The sequence below is a fragment of the Heterodontus francisci genome, chromosome 16 (assembly GCF_036365525.1).
Source record: "Heterodontus francisci isolate sHetFra1 chromosome 16, sHetFra1.hap1, whole genome shotgun sequence".
NCBI classification, from domain to species: domain Eukaryota; kingdom Metazoa; phylum Chordata; class Chondrichthyes; order Heterodontiformes; family Heterodontidae; genus Heterodontus; species Heterodontus francisci.
Window position 1 is genome coordinate 99,539,234 of NC_090386.1, and position 21,694 is coordinate 99,560,927.

General features: G+C 45.7%; 1 protein-coding gene across 3 annotated transcripts in view; it reads left to right on the forward strand.

Moving 5' to 3' along the window:
* The window catches only part of chd6 (chromodomain helicase DNA binding protein 6), a 344,698-nt gene that overhangs the window by 238,594 nt on the left and 84,410 nt on the right, over positions 1–21,694 (forward strand). For all 3 annotated transcript variants that reach the window (XM_068048713.1, XM_068048715.1, XM_068048714.1), the window contains 6 exons: positions 5,763–5,973; positions 6,863–7,058; positions 8,810–8,974; positions 9,686–9,865; positions 11,581–11,691; positions 18,040–18,242. In XM_068048713.1, the coding sequence (XP_067904814.1) occupies positions 5,763–5,973; positions 6,863–7,058; positions 8,810–8,974; positions 9,686–9,865; positions 11,581–11,691; positions 18,040–18,242 (1,066 nt within the window). The remainder of the gene's footprint in view (positions 1–5,762; positions 5,974–6,862; positions 7,059–8,809; positions 8,975–9,685; positions 9,866–11,580; positions 11,692–18,039; positions 18,243–21,694) is intronic.

The following is a 21,694-nucleotide window of genomic DNA, read 5'->3' on the forward strand; positions in this document are numbered from 1 at the left end:
GCAAGGGTCCCAACACTGACCCCTGGAGAACTCCACTACAAACCTTCTTCCAGCCTGAAAAACATCCATTAACCACTACTCTTTGTTTCCTGTCACTCAACCAATTTCGTATCCATGTTGCTACTGTCCCTTTTATTCCATGAGCTACAAGTTTGCTCACAAGTCTGTTGTGTGGCACTGTGTCAAACACCTTTTGAAAGTCCATGTACACCACATCAACAGCATTGCCCTCATCAACCCTCTCTATTACCTCCTCAAAAAAACTCCAAGTTAGTTAACATGATTTTCCCTTAAGGCTATGTTGGCTTTCCTTAATTAACTTACATTTGTTCATGTGACTATTGATTTTGCCCCTAATTTTTTTTCTACAAGTTTTCCCACCACCGAAGTTAAACTGTAATTGCTGGGGTTATCTTTACTCCCTTTTTTGAACAAGAGTGTAATGTTTGCAATTCTCCAGTCCTCTGGCACCACCCCGAGTCTAAGGAAGACTGAAAACTTACGACCAGCGCCACTGTGATTTCCACCCTTACTTCCCTCAGTATCCTTGGATGCATCTCATCTGACCCTGGTGTTTTATCCTCTTTCAGTACAGACAGCCTATCTAATACTTCTTTATCAATTTTAAACCCCTCTAGTGTCTGACTTGCCTGCTCTTTCACCATTGCCTGGTTTGCATCTTCCTTGGTAAAGACAGATGCAAAGTATTCATTTAATACCTTGGCTATGCCCTCTGCCTCCATGTGTAAATCCCTTTTCTGGTCCCTAATTGGCCCGCCGCCTCCTTTTACCGCCATATTTATATGCCTATAGAAAACTTTGGGATTCCCTTTAATGCTAGCTGCCAGTCTCTTTTTTTTTAATGCTCTCTCTTGGCTTTTATTTGCTTTTTCATGTGCCCTCGGGACCTTCTATGTTCAGCCTGATTCTCGATAGTATTTTCTACCTGGCATCTGTCATAAGTGCACTTTTTCTTCATCTTAATCTCTATCTCTTTTGTAATCTGGGGAGCTCTGGATTTGTTTGCCTTACTTTTCCCTTTCAAGGGAACATATCTTGACTGTGCCGAACTATCTCTTCTCTGAAGGTAGCCCATTGTTCATCTACCAGTTTTCCTGCCAGCTTTTGACTCCAGTTTGTTCGCCTCAGCTCCATTCTTACCCCATTGAAGTTGACCTTCCCCCAGTTAATTATTCTTATCCTGGATTGCTCTTTGTCCTTTCCCATAGTCAACCTAAACCTTATGATACAATGATCACTATCCCCTAAATGCTCTGCTGCTGATACTTGATGCACTTGGCCCACCTCATTCCCATGAACCAGGTCTAGCAGTGCCTCCTTTCTCATTGGACTAGCAACATACTGTTGTAGAAAATTTTCCTGAACACACTCTAGGAACTCTTGCCCCTCACTGCCCTTTACACTACTATTATTGCAGTGTATGTTTGGATAATTAAAGTCCCCCATTATAACTACCGTATAATTTTTGCACCTTTCTGTAACTTCCTTGCAAATATTTTCCTCCATGCCCTTCCCAATAGCTGGTGGCCTATGGACAACACCGAGCAATGTAACTGCACCTTTTTTGTTCCTTAGCTCTAGCCAAATTGATTCTGTCCTTGACCCCTCTGGGACATCCTTTTTCTCCAGGGCTGCAATGCTCTCCTTAATCAATGCCACCACGCCCCCCCCCCCCTTTTTTTTCCCGTTTTCTATCTTTCCTGAGCACCTTGTATCCAGGAATATTGAACACCCAATCCTGCCCTCCTTTGAGCCAGGTCTCTGCTATAGCCACAACATCATATTTCCACATGGCAATCTGCACCTGTACCTCACCAGTCTTATTAACCACACTCTGTGCATTCCCATACATGCACATTAACCTTGATTCAGTGTTTATTACTTTCTCCCTTACTCTGACCCCACCTAATACGTACTGTTCCCTGCTTTCATGCTATCTATCTCCCCTAGTATTCTTTGTATCTTGGTATTCCTCTCTGATAATTGCTCCTGGTTCCCACACCCCAGACAAGTTATCAGTTTTGTTTCCCTCCACTCTGAGCTCCCTCTCAGGGTCCTATCCCCCTGACAATTTAGTTTAAACCCTCCCCAACAGCACTAGCAAATCTCCAAGGATATTCGTCCCTGTCCTACTAAGGTGCAACCCGTCCATCTCGTACAGGCCCCACCTGCCCCAGAACTAGTCCCAATATCTCAGAAATCTGATGCCCTCCCTCCTACACCAGTTCGCCAGCCACATGTTCATCGCTCAATTCTCCTATTCTTATGCTCACTTGCACGTGGGACTGGGAGAGGTCCTGCTTTTTAATCTCCTTCCTAGCTCCCTGAAATCTGCTTTCAGGACCTCACCCCTTTTCTTACCTATGTCATTGGTACTGCTGTGGACCACGACCTCTGGCTGTTCACCCTCCCTCAGAAGAATGCCCTGCAGCTGCTCCATGACATCCTTGACCCTGGCACCAGGGAGGCAACACACCATCCTGGAGTCACGTTTACTGCGGCAGAAACACCTGTCTGGTCCCCTAACTAACGAATCCACTATCACTACTGCTTTTCCACTCCTCTTCCTCCCCTCCTGTGCAGCTGAGCCACCTGTGGTGCCACAAACTTGGCTTTGATTGCACTCTTCTGAGGAACCATCACCCTCACCAGTATCCAAAATGGAAAACTGATTAGCGAGTGAGATCGTCTCAGGGGACTCCTACACTACCTGCCTGGTTCTTATAGATTGCCTGGTGGTCACCCATTCTCTATCTGCCTGCATACCTCTAACCTCCAGTGTGACCACCTCCCTAAATGTGCTATCGCCTCACGGATGCACAACAGTGACTCCAGCTGCTGCTCGAGTTCCGAAACCTGGAGCTCAGGCTTCTGCAGCCGGTGACACTTCCTGCAGATGTGTTCGTCCAGGACACATGGTGCGTCCATGACTTCCCACATACCGCAGGATGTACTTTTCACTCAGCAGAGCTGCCCTGCCATTCCTTAACTTTACAGACTATTTATTATAAGTAGAATAGCTTACCATGTCCTCACCAAACAGCTCCTTCCACTGCACCGAAGCAGGAACCAAATATTGGAGGGTTAGAAAAGTAGAAAAATGGAGCACCTCCTCCCCCCTTCACCGAACTCGCCACTCACCAAACTCGAATCTCCACACTCAGCTTGCAGTCTGCACACTGTTTGCAGGCTGCATCCAGACTTCTGTATGTATACCTTTTGAAGCTGAAACTGCAGCAACCAGATTTGAGTGGGCAATTAATACCCAATTAAAGGCCTCATCCTGCCTCTGCCGGTATTAGCCCAGCGGCAGGCGGGCCTGTCGTCACACGGAGAGCAGGCCAAGCAAACCCATTCGGGTTGCTTGCTGGCTCTGGGATTGATGGTTTGGGTGGGGAGGCTGGGGGTCCATTGTTAAATGGTATGGAGTGCCTAGTCAAGGGACGATCTGCTGAAAGCCACCCAGTGCCCTTCTGCCGACCCCCTTCCCTCACGACCTCCACCCCGCAAAACCCCTCCCGCCATGGCCTGGGTGTCTCACCTCCGGTGGCTGCGTTACCAGCAGCAGCCACCACCTCTGCAGTGGCGCTGACCAGCAGGTGGGACTTCTGTCGCTGGGGTCGTTAATCCCGGGGAAGGCCCGCCGCTGTCCACTTAAGTGCCTAACTGGCACATAATGTGTCAGGCCTTCCCCAAAGAAGATGATGTGGATCTCTCACTGGCGCTTCAGCCGGTGGCCGAGACCCCTGTAGGCCACATAAAATCCCACCCTTTGTGCTCAGTGGGGCAAAACTGCTAGATTGGTGGTGTTCCTAGTCTGTCTGCCTACCAGATTCGAACATGGCCCACCTTCGTAAATAAGTAGCCAAAACAGCATTTTGTACATTGGCCCTTGTTGTGTTTTGCCAAAATGCAGAAGCATTTTTGGGAGATGAGGAGTGGTCTTCCGTAATGTCTTGGTGGGCAAGTGCACTCTGTGATGCATTGCTGCGCAATACTTGTAGAAGGCTCTAGTTCCAGTCCCTGTTGTATCCAGGAAGGCAGCGCTGTCTTCATATCCCAAATCGGGTAGGAAATAGTTCTGGCTCCTGTTATGTACAGGTGGTAAGGGTCGTGGGTGGTTTCCACTGTTCACCTTCCAATTGATCACAGTTGTGTTTTGTTTAAAATGATGAGTTAGTCCCTGAGTGTTTTACTTGTTAAATAAACAGACAGTCACCGGTTTTCTTGTAGGTTTAAAACAGATGATTAATTATTGAACAATATTCATTCCCTGGAATATTTGCAGCACCATACATGCATACATTCACACTCATGCACCTGAGAGAGAGGATAGTTAGAAGGTAGCGGGGTAAGATTTCAAGGTGTGGTAGGTGTTTGTGGTTTCTGGTAAACCTGTTGCATCTTCTAAGTAGGACCGTCTCTTTTAGAGGTGCTGCCTGGGTTGTTTGTAGTCTTGAACTTGTTGAGGTGTTGTAGATCCCTGGTTGTTAAGATTTCAGACTGGATGTGGTGGTCACTTTCAGTTCTTTGCTGTACCAGTTGGAGTTTAGAATTAGCACCAGGGCTGCTGCTTGTTTAGACTATATCTTTCCACAGCCCCTGGCTGGGCTATCGTCTGTAAGGTTGCTGTTTTCTCTCTCTGCAGAGGGTTATCTTTTAACGGTCAAAATCCATCAAATTAGAATTTCTGTTAGTTGCTTCCCTGGTGTGACCACACAATGGACCAGGATGTGGAATCCATGGCTATCTATTAATGTTTGAATGGGTACTATTCTGTTATGATATGTCTGCTTCACACCTTCTTTGTCTCAGAAGAAATCCATTCAATTCGGGAATGTCTCTTGATGGTTCAAGGATGGGTGTAATTGACACCTCTTAGTCTGGAATGTATCCTTTTGTCCTTTCGAGACAGTGAGACAGTTTTTAAATGCACAGGCCAGGTTATCTAACTTTTAATGGCCATATTGCAACAGTGTTTTTTTTAAAGAAGTCAATTTCAAAGAGTCCACATTGAATAAAGTTTATATTTTAGAAGTAGGAACATATGTCTTTACTGGGATGATACTCCTGATTATACTCTAATGGCACTGTTGGCAGGTGCGAGTGTATGAATATCCGGTGACAGTATGATCTGGCTCGCTGTGATGCTCTCTGATCAAGCACTCTGCAAACATTCCACATGGACATGTTCTCTTGCTTGAAGGTTAAGGAGAGATTTAATAGAGGTGTTCAAAATTATGAGGGGGTTTAATAGGGTAAATAAGGAGAAATTGATTCCAGTGGCAGAAGGTTTGGTAACCAGAGGAAACAGATTTAAAGTGATTAGCAAAAGAATCAGAGGGAAAATAATGTAAATGTTTTTTACGTGAGTTGTTCTGATCCGGAATGCACTGCCTGAAAGTTCGGTGGAAGTAGATTCAATAGCAAATTTCAAAAGGGAGTTGAATATATGCTTGAAAAGAAAACATGTACAGAGCTCTAGGGAAAGAGCAGGGGAGTGAGACTAATTGGATAGCTCTTTCAGAAAGCCAATAGGCATGATGGGCTCAATGGCCTCCTTCTGTGCTGTGTAAGTCCTCGGAAATATGCATGGGTCAGTGCTTGTGGGAGAAAGTGGAGGAGAGGGAACAAAGAGCGAAATGGAGCACATATGCTCGGATTCTTGTAGCAGAGAGATAACTAAATGTCTCAGTGGGGGAAAGATGCTTAATCAGAATTTGAATTTTGTTTCCTGGTAGGTGCTGAGGAGAAAATCCTGGACGAATTTCGTGAAGTGCACAATCCCGATGCTGTTGATTTTCAGCTGCAGGCCATGATTCAGGCAGCGGGTAAATTGGTGCTGATTGACAAACTGTTGCCCAAACTGATTGCAGGCGGGCACAAGGTGCTAATTTTCTCCCAGATGGTGCGCTGCTTGGATATACTCGAAGATTACCTCATTCACAGACGGTGAGACCCTCTGCTTATGCTGGGCCTAAGCTGCCACCTCTGTTATGAGCATTGCTTCTTCATGGCAGTCATGTTTTTCATGAATAATTATTCTGAATAGCTGGTGACCTATAAATTAGTCCTTTTGTCATTGTTATTTTTGATTGAAGTTAAAATCATACCCCATCCAATTCCAATGTTGCGATTGCAGCTCCCTTGCTGGATAAAGACACTGAACCATATGGATCTGCTTTAATTCTTAGTTTTGCTGAAATGTTTGACCTTATTGGAGACAGCACTTGAAGCCCCCTGGGCTAGGTCAAGAGACAGAAATCATCCAGTATCTATTTCCAAAGGCAGGCCAGTCATCCCTGCTTAATGTTGGGTAGTATATTGACCCAGCAACGATAAGTAGTGATATCTGTCCAAGTCAGAATGGTGTGTGATTTGGAGGTGGCATGATCTCATTTCCTTGCTGCTCTTGCATTTCTTGGTGGTCGGGCCTGTTGGAGCAATCTTGGTGAGTTACAAAAACAAAATACCACGGATGCTGGAAATCTGAAATAAAAACAGAAAATGCTGGAAATACTCAGTTCTGGCAGCATCTGTAGAGAAACAGTTAACGTTTCAAGTCAATGACCCTGCGCATACTGCAGGGACAGAGTGCTGCCTGAAAGGATGCTTGAAGCAGCTTCAGTATACCTTTCAGAAGTGAATTGGATGTATACTTGAAAAGGAAATATTTGCAGGGCTATGGGGAAAGAGCAGGGGAGTGGGACTAATTGGAGAGTTCTTTCAAAGAGCCGTCACAGGCACAATAGGCTGAATGGCCTCAATCGGTGCTGGAAGGGTCTATGAAATGTAAATTTGTTCGTATAAATATTCAACTGTTTATTTTTAAATGTTTTAGATACACCTATGAGCGCATTGATGGCAGAGTAAGGGGGAACCTGAGACAGGCTGCGATCGATCGCTTTTCCAAGCCAGACTCCGACCGCTTTGTGTTTCTGCTGTGTACCAGGGCGGGAGGTCTTGGTATCAATCTTACTGCGGCCGACACTTGTATCATCTTCGATTCGGATTGGAACCCACAGAATGACCTGCAGGTGAGTCTTGCAGTGAGCTACACAGGGAAAGTTCCTCCACTGGGAGTAGTGCTAATTGATCTACCCATATAACCGCACAGAGGTTGCACTCTGCTCCTATCACTAATCCTCCACTGAATGTTTATCGAAGCACAATGTGGTGTAGCCTCTGGGTTAGTTGTGGCCTGTGAATCCTTTGGGGATTTCCAATAGATTTTCTTGCTGTAAACTCATTCAATTAATTGGCAAAACAGAAAGACTAATTGAGGATTCTTTAATTCACACAAGCTGAACAGAAGTAATCAGGTTAATTATAATGAGGGATGAAAAGTATTGAGTTATTATTTAGGAGTCACAAGGCAAGTTATTGGTGTTACTACAAAAGCAAAACTGCAAATGCTGGAAATCTGAAATGAAAACAAAATACTCAGCATGTCTGGCAGCATCTGTGTAGAGAGAAACAGAGTTAACGCTACAGGGCAAAGACCTTTGATCAGAACTGGGAGCAGTTAGAGTTTTGATAAGTTTCAAGCAAGTACAGAGTCAGTAAAAGGGGGAGGTCTGTGATAGGGTATAAGACAGGAGAGATTAAATGACAGTAGCCCCAATATTGTCATCAAACCTGCCTACAAGGGTGGCGCGGTTGTTACCACTTATTTTTATATTGCACTGTCAACCCTTTTGTCATTTAATCTCTCCTGCCTTCCACCATATCTCACACCTTTCCTTTTGTTCTTTATCCGACCCTTCCCCCCTCTTTTCACTAATTGTTGGTGTTACTGTGGGAAAATCGATAGTGAAGTGAGAGGCAGGTAAAAGGCATGGTGGCTGAATGATGTGAAGGATTGGGCAGAGGTAATATCAGAGATCGATATAAACTACTTAGACAGACAGGAAAATGTGGTGGACTGGTATCAGAGAGAGAGACTAGGTGAAGGTATCCGAGAGAGAAAGTGGGCGGGGAGGGATCGCTGAGAGACTGGGCGGGGAGGGATCGCTGAGAGACTGGGCGGGGAGGGATCGCTGCGAGACTGGGCGGGGAGGGATCGCTGCGAGACTGGGCGGGGAGGGATCGCTGCGAGACTGGGCGGGGAGGGATCGCTGCGAGACTGGGCGGGGAGGGATCGCTGCGAGACTGGGCGGGGAGGGATCGCTGCGAGACTGGGCGGGGAGGGATCGCTGCGAGACTGGGCGGGGAGGGATCGCTGCGAGACTGGGCGGGGAGGGATCGCTGCGAGACTGGGCGGGGAGGATCGCGGCGAGCGAGTGACTGGGCGGAGGGGATCGCGGAGCGCGAGAGACTGGGCGGAGGGGATCGCGGAGCGCGAGAGACTGGGCGGAGGGGATCGCGGAGCGCGAGAAAACGAATCCAGAAACAGTTGGAGAATAAAAGAATATGCCTGTCAGTAAGGGTATTGTAAATGGTTGAAGAAATTCTGTGGATAGTCTGAGGGCTGTGAATTCTTTAGGGGATAGTGGGGTGCCCTTTGTTCCTCTGCTAGTCTCAGCAGTGCTGCAGTATGAAAGTGCTTGATAATTTTCCATCTGACATTGCAGAGGGCATTTTTAAAAAATGTTGTGTTCCTGGAGAGACAGTGAATGAAGCTAAGAAAATCGTATCAGAGGATGGCTCAAACATTGCATTTCTTGGTATATTCCATCCATTGAATAAGTTGCCTCCCCTCCCCTAGAGTATTTGGTGATCTGAATGTGCCGTGTCTTTAAGAGATTGCCACTACCTGAACAGGTTCAGTACTTGTCCTTGTTTCCAGGCTCAGGCCCGATGTCACCGGATAGGACAGAATAAAGCAGTTCAAGTGTATCGTCTAATAACTCGCAACTCGTACGAGCGAGAGATGTTTGACAAGGCCAGTCTCAAGCTGGGTCTCGACAGAGCTGTGCTGCAAGCAATGAATCGTAAAGGAAACACTAACGGGGTAAGGTTGCCTGATACACTACTCACACTGTTTTGGAATGCATGTGCTTGCTGAGGTTGGGATGGTGGTGCTGGGAATTGGAAGGGCTTTCTGTTTCAAGGACCCAGTGTTCCAGCCCAAATATAGAACAGTTAATGCTGCCTCTACACTGTCTCGTCAAACACTCCTAGGGCAGGTACAGCAAGGGTTAGATACAGAGTAAAGCTCCCTCTACGCTGTCCCCATCAAACACGCCCAGGACAGATACAGCACGGGGGTTAGATACAGAGAGTATGGGCAGGTTATCCTTTCGTTTGATGCTTTACACTGAATTGTGTAGTTGCTGTTTACAAAGTGACTTTGAGTGGAGTCTAGGAGTAGTTCAACCACCTACTCATTCTCTGAGCTACGAAAAGTGTGACTTCCTTGGTGGTCAGTGCAATTTAGGATTGTTTCATATTTTTATTCGTTTACGGGATGTGGGTGTCACTGTCAAGGCCAGCATTTGTTATTCATCCCTAATTGCCCTTGAGAAGGTTACGGTGAACTGCCTTCTTAAACTGCTGCAGCAAGTGTGGTGCTTCCAAAGTGCTGTTAGGTAGGGAGCTCCAGAATTTTGGCCCAGCGATCTTGAAGGAACAGTGTGAGATGTCCAAGTCAGGATGGTGAGTAACTTGGAGTCGATTGTTACTGTCACAATTGAATCCTGGGTGTCTTTTTGTACCTGTGCAGGTGCAGCCATTGTCGAAGATTGAAGTGGAAGATCTGCTTCGTAAAGGAGCATATGGAGCTCTGATGGATGAGGAGGATGAAGGATCAAAATTTTGTGAAGAAGACATTGATCAGATACTTCTTCGTCGAACTCGCACCATCACCATTGAATCGGAAGGGAAGGGCTCCACATTCGCTAAGGTTAGTAGCAACTTTCTGTCTTAGCTTTACACGTCCTACTCAAAACATTGACCCGCTTTTCTCTCAGAAGGTGATTAACCTGCTCATCATTTCCATTTCATCATTTCCTGTTCATAACAGATTCTGCAATTAATGGTTTGTAAGCCAGGGGTTAATAGAATATTTGAACTGCTAGTATTGTTAGAGGAAAGGGCAGATCAGAGGAGTCACAATAACTTGTTTGCTGTTGTGCTGAATGACGTCTGTGAGTGCATTGCGCAGTGTGGTATTGAACCATGCAGAACTCAACAACTATTGAGTTAGATCTCCTGCTTGTGCTGATTTCAAGAGAGGTGCCTGTAGGAGCTATAATTTCCCTCTGGCTTCTGCTTTGGGAGGGATGAGGGTGGGCGTAAGTCAGTGAGAGTGTCCGGCTCCTGATCACTATCCAGTGACTTATGCTGGAAAGTGTGCTTGTGTGGGCTTTAAATAGATGGGCTCAGTTGCTATGTTTCCCCCTTTCTCCCTTTCCCCATCATTGAATGACCTGCCAACATTCACTGTAAAATTTTATTGCCTCATCCAATGCTATTGTCCACTTGGGTGAACATTGGAGACATTCAGGAATCCAACCACAACAGTGAAGAACTATAGAAATTTACAGCACACAAGGAGGCCATTTGTCGCATCATGTCTGTGCCTGCTGTTTGCTGGAGCAATCCAAACTAATCCCATTGCCCCGTTCTCTCCCCATAGCCCTGTATCAATCCCAAACTAATCCCATTGCCCCGCTCTCCCCATAGCCCTGTATCAATCCCAAACTGATCCCAAACTGATCCCACTGCCCCACTCTCCCCATAGCCCTGTATCACTCCCAAACTGATCCCACTGCCCCACTCTCCCCATAGCCCTGTATCACTCCCAAACTGATCCCACTGCCCCGCTTTTTCCCCATAACCCTGTATAGCCACTGCCTGCGGCGAACTATTCTGCAACAATTCTGCGTAAAGGCATTTCTCCTAATGTCTCTCCTCACTCTTAATTATTTTAAATTGTTGACATATCGTTACAACTCAACAACTCGAGGAAGTCTTTTTAAGCCATTGCCGCAAGGAGAGGAGGAACACTGGGAAGAAGAAATTAATTTTGAAAACTTGGTTCGCTTTCTTCATTTAATTAACACAGAGAGTGTTTGACGCACAACTACTCCTACCCAGTGACCATTTGTTCCTTGGGAGGAAGAGCACGTTCCTCAGAGGACTCATTGAGTTCCCCTGTCTAGGGTTGAATGTGAGGTCACATGGTACTACAAATTATGCCAGTGTAGCCTCAGTCCCTGCTGCTGTGCATCATGATTTAATCTGGGGACACTTTGAGCTCCATCATGTTGAGTGGTCAGCATTGGATTCCCTCTGTGCCTCAGAATGTTGGGTCCGAAGATTCTCGAAGTGCTAATTCTACATCAACCTGTACTCTGTGTGTTCATTCAGGTCTGTTTTCAGCATGCTGTTAAACGCATTTGCCTTCAGACACTGTACCATTGGGGGCTTCTTAATTCAGCTCTCCTCAGACCTCCATTTGTAAGTCTAGAACTCTGTCCCAACTGAGTAATTTTAGTATCATTTGCAGACCCTTTTTATATCTGTGTCCATTACTTGTAACCTTTACCGCTCCATTACAAAGAACTGTTATTTTTAACACTTCTGGAACTCTGCTGTGATTTGTTTCTGCTCCAGGCCAGTTTTGTGGCTTCAGGGAATAGAACTGACATCTCTCTGGACGACCCCAACTTCTGGCAGAAATGGGCCAAAATTGCGGAGCTGGATATAGAATCGAAAAATGGAAAAGTAAGTGGCTTCATTGGTGCTTTTCTTGGACAAGGGCTTCATGCGTCGTCATTTGAGAAAACGTTTATTAAAAAAAGGGTGGACGTGACACTAGAAATGATGACTGCTGTGGCCAGACCCCAGCTGACCTCCGATGTATTGGCTCACCGGGGCCCCTGTACTGGACCAGCACTTCTGGTTAGAGTTATTCAACATGTTTTTCTTCATCCCTGTCTCTTGGTCTCTCTTTAAATCATGCACCATCAGAGGCAGAAGGCAGACCTCTGCCAAGGCCGCTCGGGTCTTGGCCATGCTGTGTCTTTCCTCGACCTTATTCCCTGCAGGGAAGTGCTCAAGCTCGGCCCACCACGTGTCTCAGCAGAGATCAGGAACTTGGCCAGACTGGGTATCACAGATGTGACAAATATTAATCTACGTTACCATCAAACAGTTAAGTAGATTATAGCATGCAGGTGTTTGTGTGTGTCTGCCTGTATATCTGTAATATATTGAAAATATATTTCCTGCATACCTTCCAGTGCCTCCACAGGCAGGGCTGTGTAATTGCAAAGTGACAAGTTTACAGAGACAGTGTCCATTATAAATGTTGACACAGGAACTAATAATAGAAATAAGGACAGAATGTACTACTTTAAAATGGGACTGAATTACATCTGTGCTCTCAAGTCTGACTATCACCCACTCCCTAGCCCCACTTTGTCTGAAGAGTGCACTTAGTCTTGACTTCCTGTGTGTAACATCACTGGAGCACCACTTAAGGGGACAGTAGCATAGTGGTTATGGCATTGGACTAGTAATCAAGAGGTCAGGACTATTGAGCCTGAGACACGAGTTCAGATCTCACCATGGTAGCTGAGGAATTTAAATTCAGTTAATAACTAAATCTGGAATTAAAAGCCAGTTTCAGTAATGGTGACCATGAAACTACCAGATTGTTGCAAAAACCCATCTTGCTCGCTAATGTCCTTTTTGGAAGGAAGTCCTTATCTGGTCTGGCCTATATGTGACTCCAGACCCACAGCAATGTGGTTGACTCTTAACTGCCTTCTTAAATGGCCTAGCAAGCCACTCAGTTAAGGGCAATTAGGGATGGGCAATAAATGCTGGCCTTACCAGTGATGCAAACATCCTGTGAATATAAAAAAAAAGATTTTTAAGAACTAGATGCACAGTAGTGTGCACTTGCAATCTTGAACAGTGACACTGTGGCACAGTTCGATTACATCCATTAAATGAAAAGTTAAACTAGTGCTCCATTTGCCTATTCAGGTGGGCATTAAAGGTCGAGTGTCACTGTTGAAAGGAAAAGAGTTACATTTCTCCCTCAACTAGTTCACAAAAAAAACAGCTAATTCATTTGATTGCATCTGTGGGGCATTGTTGGGGCAGAATAGTTAGTGCATTTTTCTATGTAAACTATAGCAAGGGAAAGAGAGAGGGCAGAGAGTGCCTGAAAACAGAAGTGGTGAGGCAGAGAGAGGCTCACAATGCTCGAGGTTGCAGAGTAAGTCTGGAGGATGTTGCCAAGGTCAGGTGAAGCAAGGTTATAAGGGAGATCTGAGGACAAAGATAGGAAGGCAAATGGCATATTAGTCTGTATTACAAGGAGGTTGGTGAAAAGTACTGAAGAGGTCTTGCTGCAATTGCACTTTGGAGAGACTTGGAGTACTGTGTACAGTTTTGGTTTCTTTACCTAAGGAAGGATTTACTTGCTCTTTCTTACTCTAGGATTTCAGGTAGTTATGGAAAAGGACAAAGAGGGACCGGAAGTAAAAGTACTGAATTGGGGGAGGGCCGATTTCAATGTGATAAAACAGGATCTGGCCAAAGTGGACTGGGAGCAGCTACTTGTAGGAAAGTCTACATCAGACCAGTGGGAGTTATTCAAAAAAGGGAATAGTGAGAGTTCAGGGCCAACATGTTCCCATAAAGGTGAAGGGTACGACCAACAAGTCCAGGGAACTCTGGATGTCAAGGGGTATAGAGGATTGGATAAGGGAAAAGAAAGGAGGCTTGTGGCAGATTCAGAGTGCTGAAAACAGCAGAGGCCCTAGAGGAGTATAGAAAGTGTAGGGGGTACTTAAAGTAATTAGGAGAGCGAAGAGGAAACATGAAAAAACACTGGTGGGCAAGATGAAGGAAAATCCCAAGGCGTTTTCTAAGTATATTAAGGGCAAGAGGATAACCAGAGAAAGAGTAGGGCCCATTAGGGACCAAATTGGCAATCTGTGTTTGGAGCTGGAGGATGAAGGTGAGGTTTTAAATGATTGCTTTTCATCTGTGTTCATTATGGAGAATGACGATGTAGGTGTAGAGATCAGGGAGGGGGATTGTGATATACATGAACAAATTAGCATTGAAAGGGAGGAAGTATTAGCTGTTTTAGCAGGCTTAACACTGGATAAATCCTCAGGCCCTGATGAGATGTATCCCAGGCTGTTATGTGAGGCAAGGGAGGAGATAGCAGGGCCTTTGACACAAATTTTCAAATCCTCTCTGGCCACAGGAGAGGTACCAGAGGACTGAAGGACAGTGAATGTGGTACCATGATTCAAGAAGTGTAGCAAGGCTAAACCAGCTAATTACAGACCAGTGAGTCTAACATCAGGGGTAGGGAAACTATTGGAAAAAATTCTGAGGGACAGGATTAATCTCCACTTGAAGAGACAGGGATTAATCAGGGATAGTCAGCATGGCTTTGTCAGGGGGAGAGCGTGTCTGACTAACTTGATTGAATTTTTCGAGGTGGTGACGAAATGTGTAGATGAGGGTAAAGCAGTTGATGTAGTCTACATGGATATCAGTAAGGCTTTTGATAAGGTCCTGCATGGGAGATTGCTCAGGAAGGTAAGAGCCCATGGAATCCAGGGCAATTTGGCAAATTGGATCCAAAATTGGTTTAGTGGCAGGAGGCAGAGGGTGATGGTCGAGGGCTGTTTTTGCGAGTGGAAGCCTGTGACCAGTTGTGTACTGCAGGGTTCGGTGCTGGGACCCTTGCTGTTTGTAGTGTACATTAATGATTTAGACTTGAATATCGGAGTTATGATCATTAAGTTCTCAGATGACACGAAAATTGGTGGTGTCGTATATAGTGAGGAAAGCCTTAGATTACAGGACGATATAGATGGGCTGGTAAGATGAGCGGAGCAGTGGCAAATAGAATTTAATCATGAGAAGTTGAGGTGATGCATTTTGGGAGGACTAACAAGGCAAGGGAATAAGAGATAAGGTGGTTAGGAAAGCATATGGGAGACTTGCCTTTATTAGTGAGGCATAGAATATAAGAGCAGGGAGGTTATGATGGAGCTGTATAAAACGCTAGTTAGACCACAGCTGGAGTACCATGTACATTTCTGGTCACAGTAGGAAGGATGTGATTGCACTGGAGAGGGTGCAGAGGAGATTCACCAGGAGCATTTCAGCTATGAAGAGAGACTGGATAGGCTAGGGTTGTTTTCCTTAATGCAGAGAAGGCTGAGGGGGGACCTGTTTGAGGTATACAAAGTTATAATGGGCATTGAAAGGATAGATAGGAAGAAACTTTTTCCCTTAGCGGAGGGATCAGTAGTCAGGGAGCATAGATTTAAGGTAAGGGGCAGGAGGTTTAGAGGGGATTTGAGGAAAAAAATTTTCACCCAGAGGGTGGTTGGAATCTGGAACACACTACCTGAAGGGGTGGTAGAGGCAGGAACCCTCACAACATTTAAGAAGTAATTAGATGAGCTCTTGAAATGCCATAGCATACAAGGCTACGGGCCAAGTATTGGAAAATGGGATTAGAATAGAAAGGTGCTTGATGGCAGGCACAGACACGATGAGCCGAAGGGCCTGTTTCTGTGCTATATAACTCTTGTCACTCTACATGCCTTACAGGGTGTACGGTGGAGGTTCACAAGACTGATGACTGGGATGAGAAGAATGAGGAGAGATTGAGTAGAGTGGACCTACCCCTGGAATTTAGAAGAATGAGAGATGATCTCATTGAAACGTAAACGCTTTTTTTTAGAGAACTAGACAGGGTAGATGTGGAGAGGTTATTTCTTCTGGCGGAAAAGTCTTCAACTTGGGTCAGAGTCTCAGGATAAGGGGTTGGCCATTTAGGACTGCGATGAGAAGAAATATTTTCACTCAGAAGGTTGCGAATCTGTGGAATTCTCAACCCCAGATGGCCGTGGATGCTCAGTCATTGAATATATTCATGGCTGGGATTGATAGATTTTTGGACAATAAAGGAGTTGAGGGATCCAGGAATGGGTGGGGAAATGGAGTTCATGTAAAAGTTTAGCCATTATCTTATTGAACTGTGAGGCAGCCTCGATGGTCCGAATGGCCTACCCTGCTCCTATTTTTTAAGTCCTTATTTTTAGTTTAACAGGTTGAAGGTCAGGAAACTAGTGTAGCTCAGCAAGGACAGGAGTCATGGATGAACATGACTTATTGTGGGGCAGGATACGAGCATCTGCATTTTGGGTAAATTGGGAGTTTATGGAGTGTAGATGAGGGAAGGCCAGTGAGGTGAGCACTGGAACAATCGCATCAAGTGGAATCTGTGGAGCCTCTAAGGTCGATGGGGGGACGGTCGAAATATTTGCTCTTGATGACTAAGTATAGGGTTTAGAAGTTCAGGGTCCAGAACAGTGATGCTCAAACTGCGGGACAACAGAGACCTTCCGGGGGTTTGCAACATAAAGCCAGTCTTACAGATGGGCGACAAGATTCCTCCTGGATTTAAATGAATGTAAACTGAAATGAGTTTGAGCAAGAAAGACTGATTAGCGTTTCTGTTGCTCCTTTTTTGACATGGTGAAGAGTAAGCAAGTGAGCAGCAATTGTGCTCTGCTCCCCACGTGTTCCTATTCTTCCACTTCCTCTAGTCCATTCCCTGTCCAGGCTCACCTCCCACCCGTGTTCCCGTTCCCAACAAGGATAGACAGGCTTTGCAGTGACTGTCTGACATACCCATCTCAATACGTCAATGTGAATCAGGGAAAACTCTCTGCTGGTTGGAGTCATACCTAGCACAAAAGGAAGATGGTTGTGGTTGGTGGAGGTCAATCATCTCAGTCCCAGGACATCGCTGCACGAGTTCCTTGGGGTAATGTCCACGACCCAACCATCTTCAGCTGCTTCATCAGTGACCTTGCCCCCCCCCCCCCCATCATAAGGTTCACTGATGATTGCACAATGTTCAGCACCAGGCGTGACTCCTCAGCTACTGAACCAGTCCGTGTCCATATGCAGCAAGACCTGGACAACATCCAGGCTTGGGCTGATAAGTGGAAGTAACATTCATGTCGCACGAGTGCCAGGCAATAACCATCTCAAACAAAAGAGAATCTAATCACCCCTTGATGTTCAATGGCATTACCATCACTGAAACCCCCACTGTCAACATCCTGGGGAGTCACCATTGACCAGAAAGTGAACTGGAGTAGCCATATAAGTACTGTGGCTACAAGATCGGGTCAGAGGCTGGGAATTCTGCATTGAGTAATTCACCTCCTGACTCCACAGAGCCTGTCCACCATCTATAAGGCTCAAGTCAGGAGTGTGATGGAATATTGTCCACTTGCCTGGATGGGTGCAGTTCCAAAACACTCAAGGAACTTGGCACCATCCAGGACAAAGCAGCCCGCTTGATTGGCACATCATCCATCACCTTCAACATTCACTCCCTTCACAGTGGCAGCAGTGTGTACCATCTACAAGATGTTCTACAGCAACCACCAAGTCTCCTTCGAGAGCACCTTCCAAACCTGTGACCTCGACCACCTAGAAGGACAAGGGCAGCAAATGCATGGGAACACCATCACTGCAAGTTCCCCTTCAAGCCACACACCATCCTGACTCATAACTATATCGCCATTCCTTCACTGTTGCTGGGACAAACTCCTGGAACGCCCTTCCTAAAAGCACTGTTGATATACCTACACCTTAAGGACTGCAGCGGTTCAAGAAGGCAGCTCACTGCCATCTTCTCGAGGGCAATTAGGGATGGGCAATAAATGCTGTCCTAGCCAGCGACGCCCACATCCCAAGAATGAAAATGAATTTTTAAAATTTGCCTGTAAATACCATCTTTTTCAAAGCATTATTAAAATAATCTTTACATGTAGCACTTTCATATGAGCATTATACAGTATTATAATTCAGATGGGGTCCCTGATTATGAATCCATTTGAAAAGAGTTCCTTCACTGAAAATGCTTGAGAATCATTGGTCTAGTAGAACACCAAGGTTGTACATGGTGTTGAACCTTAACGAATAGCTGGTGCAGGGATATGTGGGGAAACGGAGTACTTGTCAAAAGGAGTAATGTTGCACATCTCTGATGTGTCTCACTCACAGGACAGCTTGGTGATCGACACACCACGTGTCAGGAAACAGACCAAACACTACAATTCGTTTGAGGATGATGAGTTGATGGAATTCTCCGAGCTCGACAGTGATAGTGAAGATAGACCTTCGAGGTCTCGCCGTCTTCATGACAAGACCCGCCGATATCTCCGAGCCGAGTGCTTTCGGGTGGAAAAGAACCTGCTGATATTTGGGTGAGTGTGCACATGGTATTCCTCCTGGATTTAATTGGTTATAAACTGAAATGAGTTTGAACAGTAAAATACTGACTTGCTTTTCTATTATGCCTTTCTTGACTTCGGGATGTCTCAAAGCACTTTGCAGCCAATTAAATATTTTCAAGTGTGCTCACTGTAATGTAGGAAACACAATAGCCAGTTGGCACACTGCGAGCTCCCATCAGCAGCAATGTTATAATGACCAGGTAATCTGTATTAATATTATTGGTTGAAGGATAAATATTAGCCAGGACACGGGAGAACTCCCCTGCTTTTTGGAATAGTGCTGTGTGATCTTTTACATCCACCAGATTAGCGAGGAACTGGGTGGGGGAGGGGAAGAGTTTGCTCTGGGAGGGGGAGGGCAATTAACTTTGTGAAACAGACTTTGATGCCTGTCCTGCTTCCTGCAGTCAGAGCAGGTGAGGCCAACTATGGTAAATCAGAAGTACAAACGGGGGAGGGGCTTCTAAGTATCTTCTTTTTTTCTTTTGGGCCTCCTTATCTCGAGAGACAATGGATACGCGCCTGGAGGTGGTCAGTGGTTTGTGAAGCAGCGCCTGGAGTGGCTATAAAGGCCAATTCTGGAGTGACAGGCTCTTCCACAGGTGCTGCAGAGAAATTTGTTTGTTGGGGCTGTTGCACAGTTGGCTCTCCCCTTGCGCCTCTGTCTTTTTTCCTGCCAACTACTAAGTCTCTTCGACTCGCCACAATTTAGCCCTGTCTTTATGGCTGCCCGCCAGCTCTGGCGAATGCTGGCAACTGACTCCCACGACTTGTGATCAATGTCACACGATTTCATGTCGCGTTTGCAGACGTCTTTATAACGGAGACATGGACGGCCGGTGGGTCTGATACCAGTGGCGAGCTCGCTGTACAATGTGTCTTTGGGGATCCTGCCATCTTCCATGCGGCTCACATGGCCAAGCCATCTCAAGCGCCGCTGACTCAGTAGTGTGTATAAGCTGGGGATGTTGGCCGCTTCAAGGACTTCTGTGTTGGAGATATAGTCCTGCCACCTGATGCCAAGTATTCTCCGAAGGCAGCGAAGATGGAATGAATTGAGACGTCGCTCTTGGCTGGCATACGTTGTCCAGGCCTCGCTGCCGTAGAGCAAGGTACTGAGGACACAGGCCTGATACACTCGGACTTTTGTGTTCCGTGTCAGTGCGCCATTTTCCCACACTCTCTTGGCCAGTCTGAACATAGCAGTGGAAGCCTTACCCATGCGCTTGTTGATTTCTGCATCTAGAGACAGGTTACTGGTGATAGTTGAGCCTAGGTAGGTGAACTCTTGAACCACTTCCAGAGCGTGGTCGCCAATATTGATGGATGGAGCATTTCTGACATCCTGCCCCATGATGTTCGTTTTCTTGAGGCTGATGGTTAGGCCAAATTCATTGCAGGCAGACGCAAACCTGTCGATGAGACTCTGCAGGCATTCTTCAGTGTGAGATGTTAAAGCAGCATCGTCAGCAAAGAGGAGTTCTCTGATGAGGACTTTCCGTACTTTGGACTTCGCTCTTAGACGGGCAAGGTTGAACAACCTGCCCCCTGATCTTGTGTGGAGGAAAATTCCTTCTTCAGAGGATTTGAACGCATGTGAAAGCAGCAGGGAGAAGAAAATCCCAAAAAGTGTGGGTGCGAGAACACAGCCCTGTTTCACACCACTCAGGATAGGAAAGGGCTCTGATGAGGAGCCACCATGTTGAATTGTGCCTTTCATATTGTCATGGAATGAGGTGATGATACTTAGTAGCTTTGGTGGACATCCGATCTTTTCTAGTAGTCTGAAGAGACCACGTCTGCTGACGAGGTCAAAGGCTTTGGTGAGATCAATGAAAGCAATGTAGAGGGGCATCTGTTGTTCACGGCATTTCTCCTGTATCTGACGAAGGGAGAACAGTATCACTTGGTAACAAATCCACTTTGATGACTGCAGGAAGCACGATGCTGACAAAAGTTGTCCCCGTCCAGTTCAGTTCGACTGATAAACTAGACCGATGTACCTCGCTTTTAAAACTATTTTGTAATTCTGCTTGTTTCCGAAACTCATGTTACTGGGGCTATTGATGAACTTTTGTGAATTGGAACAAATGTCAGAGTTCAAATCATGATCACAGCTTTAGACTTTGTGAAAGGTGTTAACCCTGTTGCTGACACTTGTTCCAGAAAAGAGAACTGTTCCACTTCCTGATACTAAGATCCCTTACTCAGATCAGTATAAAATAAAACTGCATCTGTACCAGCTAGTCTCTTAACTGAATTTAATCATGGCTTGGAAGCTTGGTCCACAGTGGTACAGTTTGTTAGTATAACCCTTGTGTTAGAACAGCAGAAATTGCCACTTTACTCATTACTAGTCATCTGTAGCTCCATTTGCAAATATCCTTTTCGTCAATAGATAATTTAAGTGAGAAAAAAAGCAGAGAGATCTGCCCTGACACTGTCCACTTGACCCCTGCCCACACCTGTTCCCTGGCCCTTTCCTGAGTAGGACTTGACCTAGAATTAAGCTGCGAACTGGAAATGGCTTTATAGGAGGTTATAGCCACAGCTTAACATTTTGTTCGAAATTATTGGCAAATTGCAGACTGCTGTTTGGGGAAAAATAGCTGTCCTCTAAAGTGTTGGTGGGGCTCTCACCCTTATCCTAAGAATAGCAGAAAATCAAAAAGCAAAAGGGAGGGAGGAACTTAAAACAACCGCTATCACTAGAGAAAATGTATTAGGTTAACTAATGGGTTTAAAAGCTGACAAGTCCCCTCGACCAGATGCATCCTTGGGTCTTAAAAGAAGTGGCTGCTGAGATAGTGGATGCATTGGTTGTAATCTTCCAAAATTCCCTAGGTTCTGGAAAGACCCCAGCAGATTGGAAAACTGCAAATGTAACACCTCTTTAAGAAAGGGGGATGACAGAAAACAGCAAACTATAGGCCCGTTAGCCTAACATCTGTCATTGGAAAAATGCTAGAATCTATTATTAAGGAAGTAGTAGTAGGACAAAGAACAGTACAGCACAGGAACAGGCCATTCGGCCCTCCAAGCCTGTGCCGATCTTGATGCCTGTCTAAACTAAAACCTGCTGCATTTCCGGGGACCGTATCCCTCTATTCTCGTCCTATTCATGTATTTGTCAAGATGCCTCTTAAACATCGCCATCGTACCTGCTTCCACCACCTCCCCCGGCAGCAAGTTCCAGGCACTCACCACCCTCTGTGTTTTTATTTCAGATTTCCAGCATCCGCAGTATTTTGCTTTTATTTTATGAATGGGAAATCATGTTTAACCAACCTGTTGGAGTTTTTTGAGGATGTTACAGAATTGATAAAGGGGTGCTGGTGGACATGGTATACTTGGATTTTCAGAAGGCTTTAGATAAAGTCCCCCACAGGAGATTACAGAGTCATGGAGTTATACAGCACAGA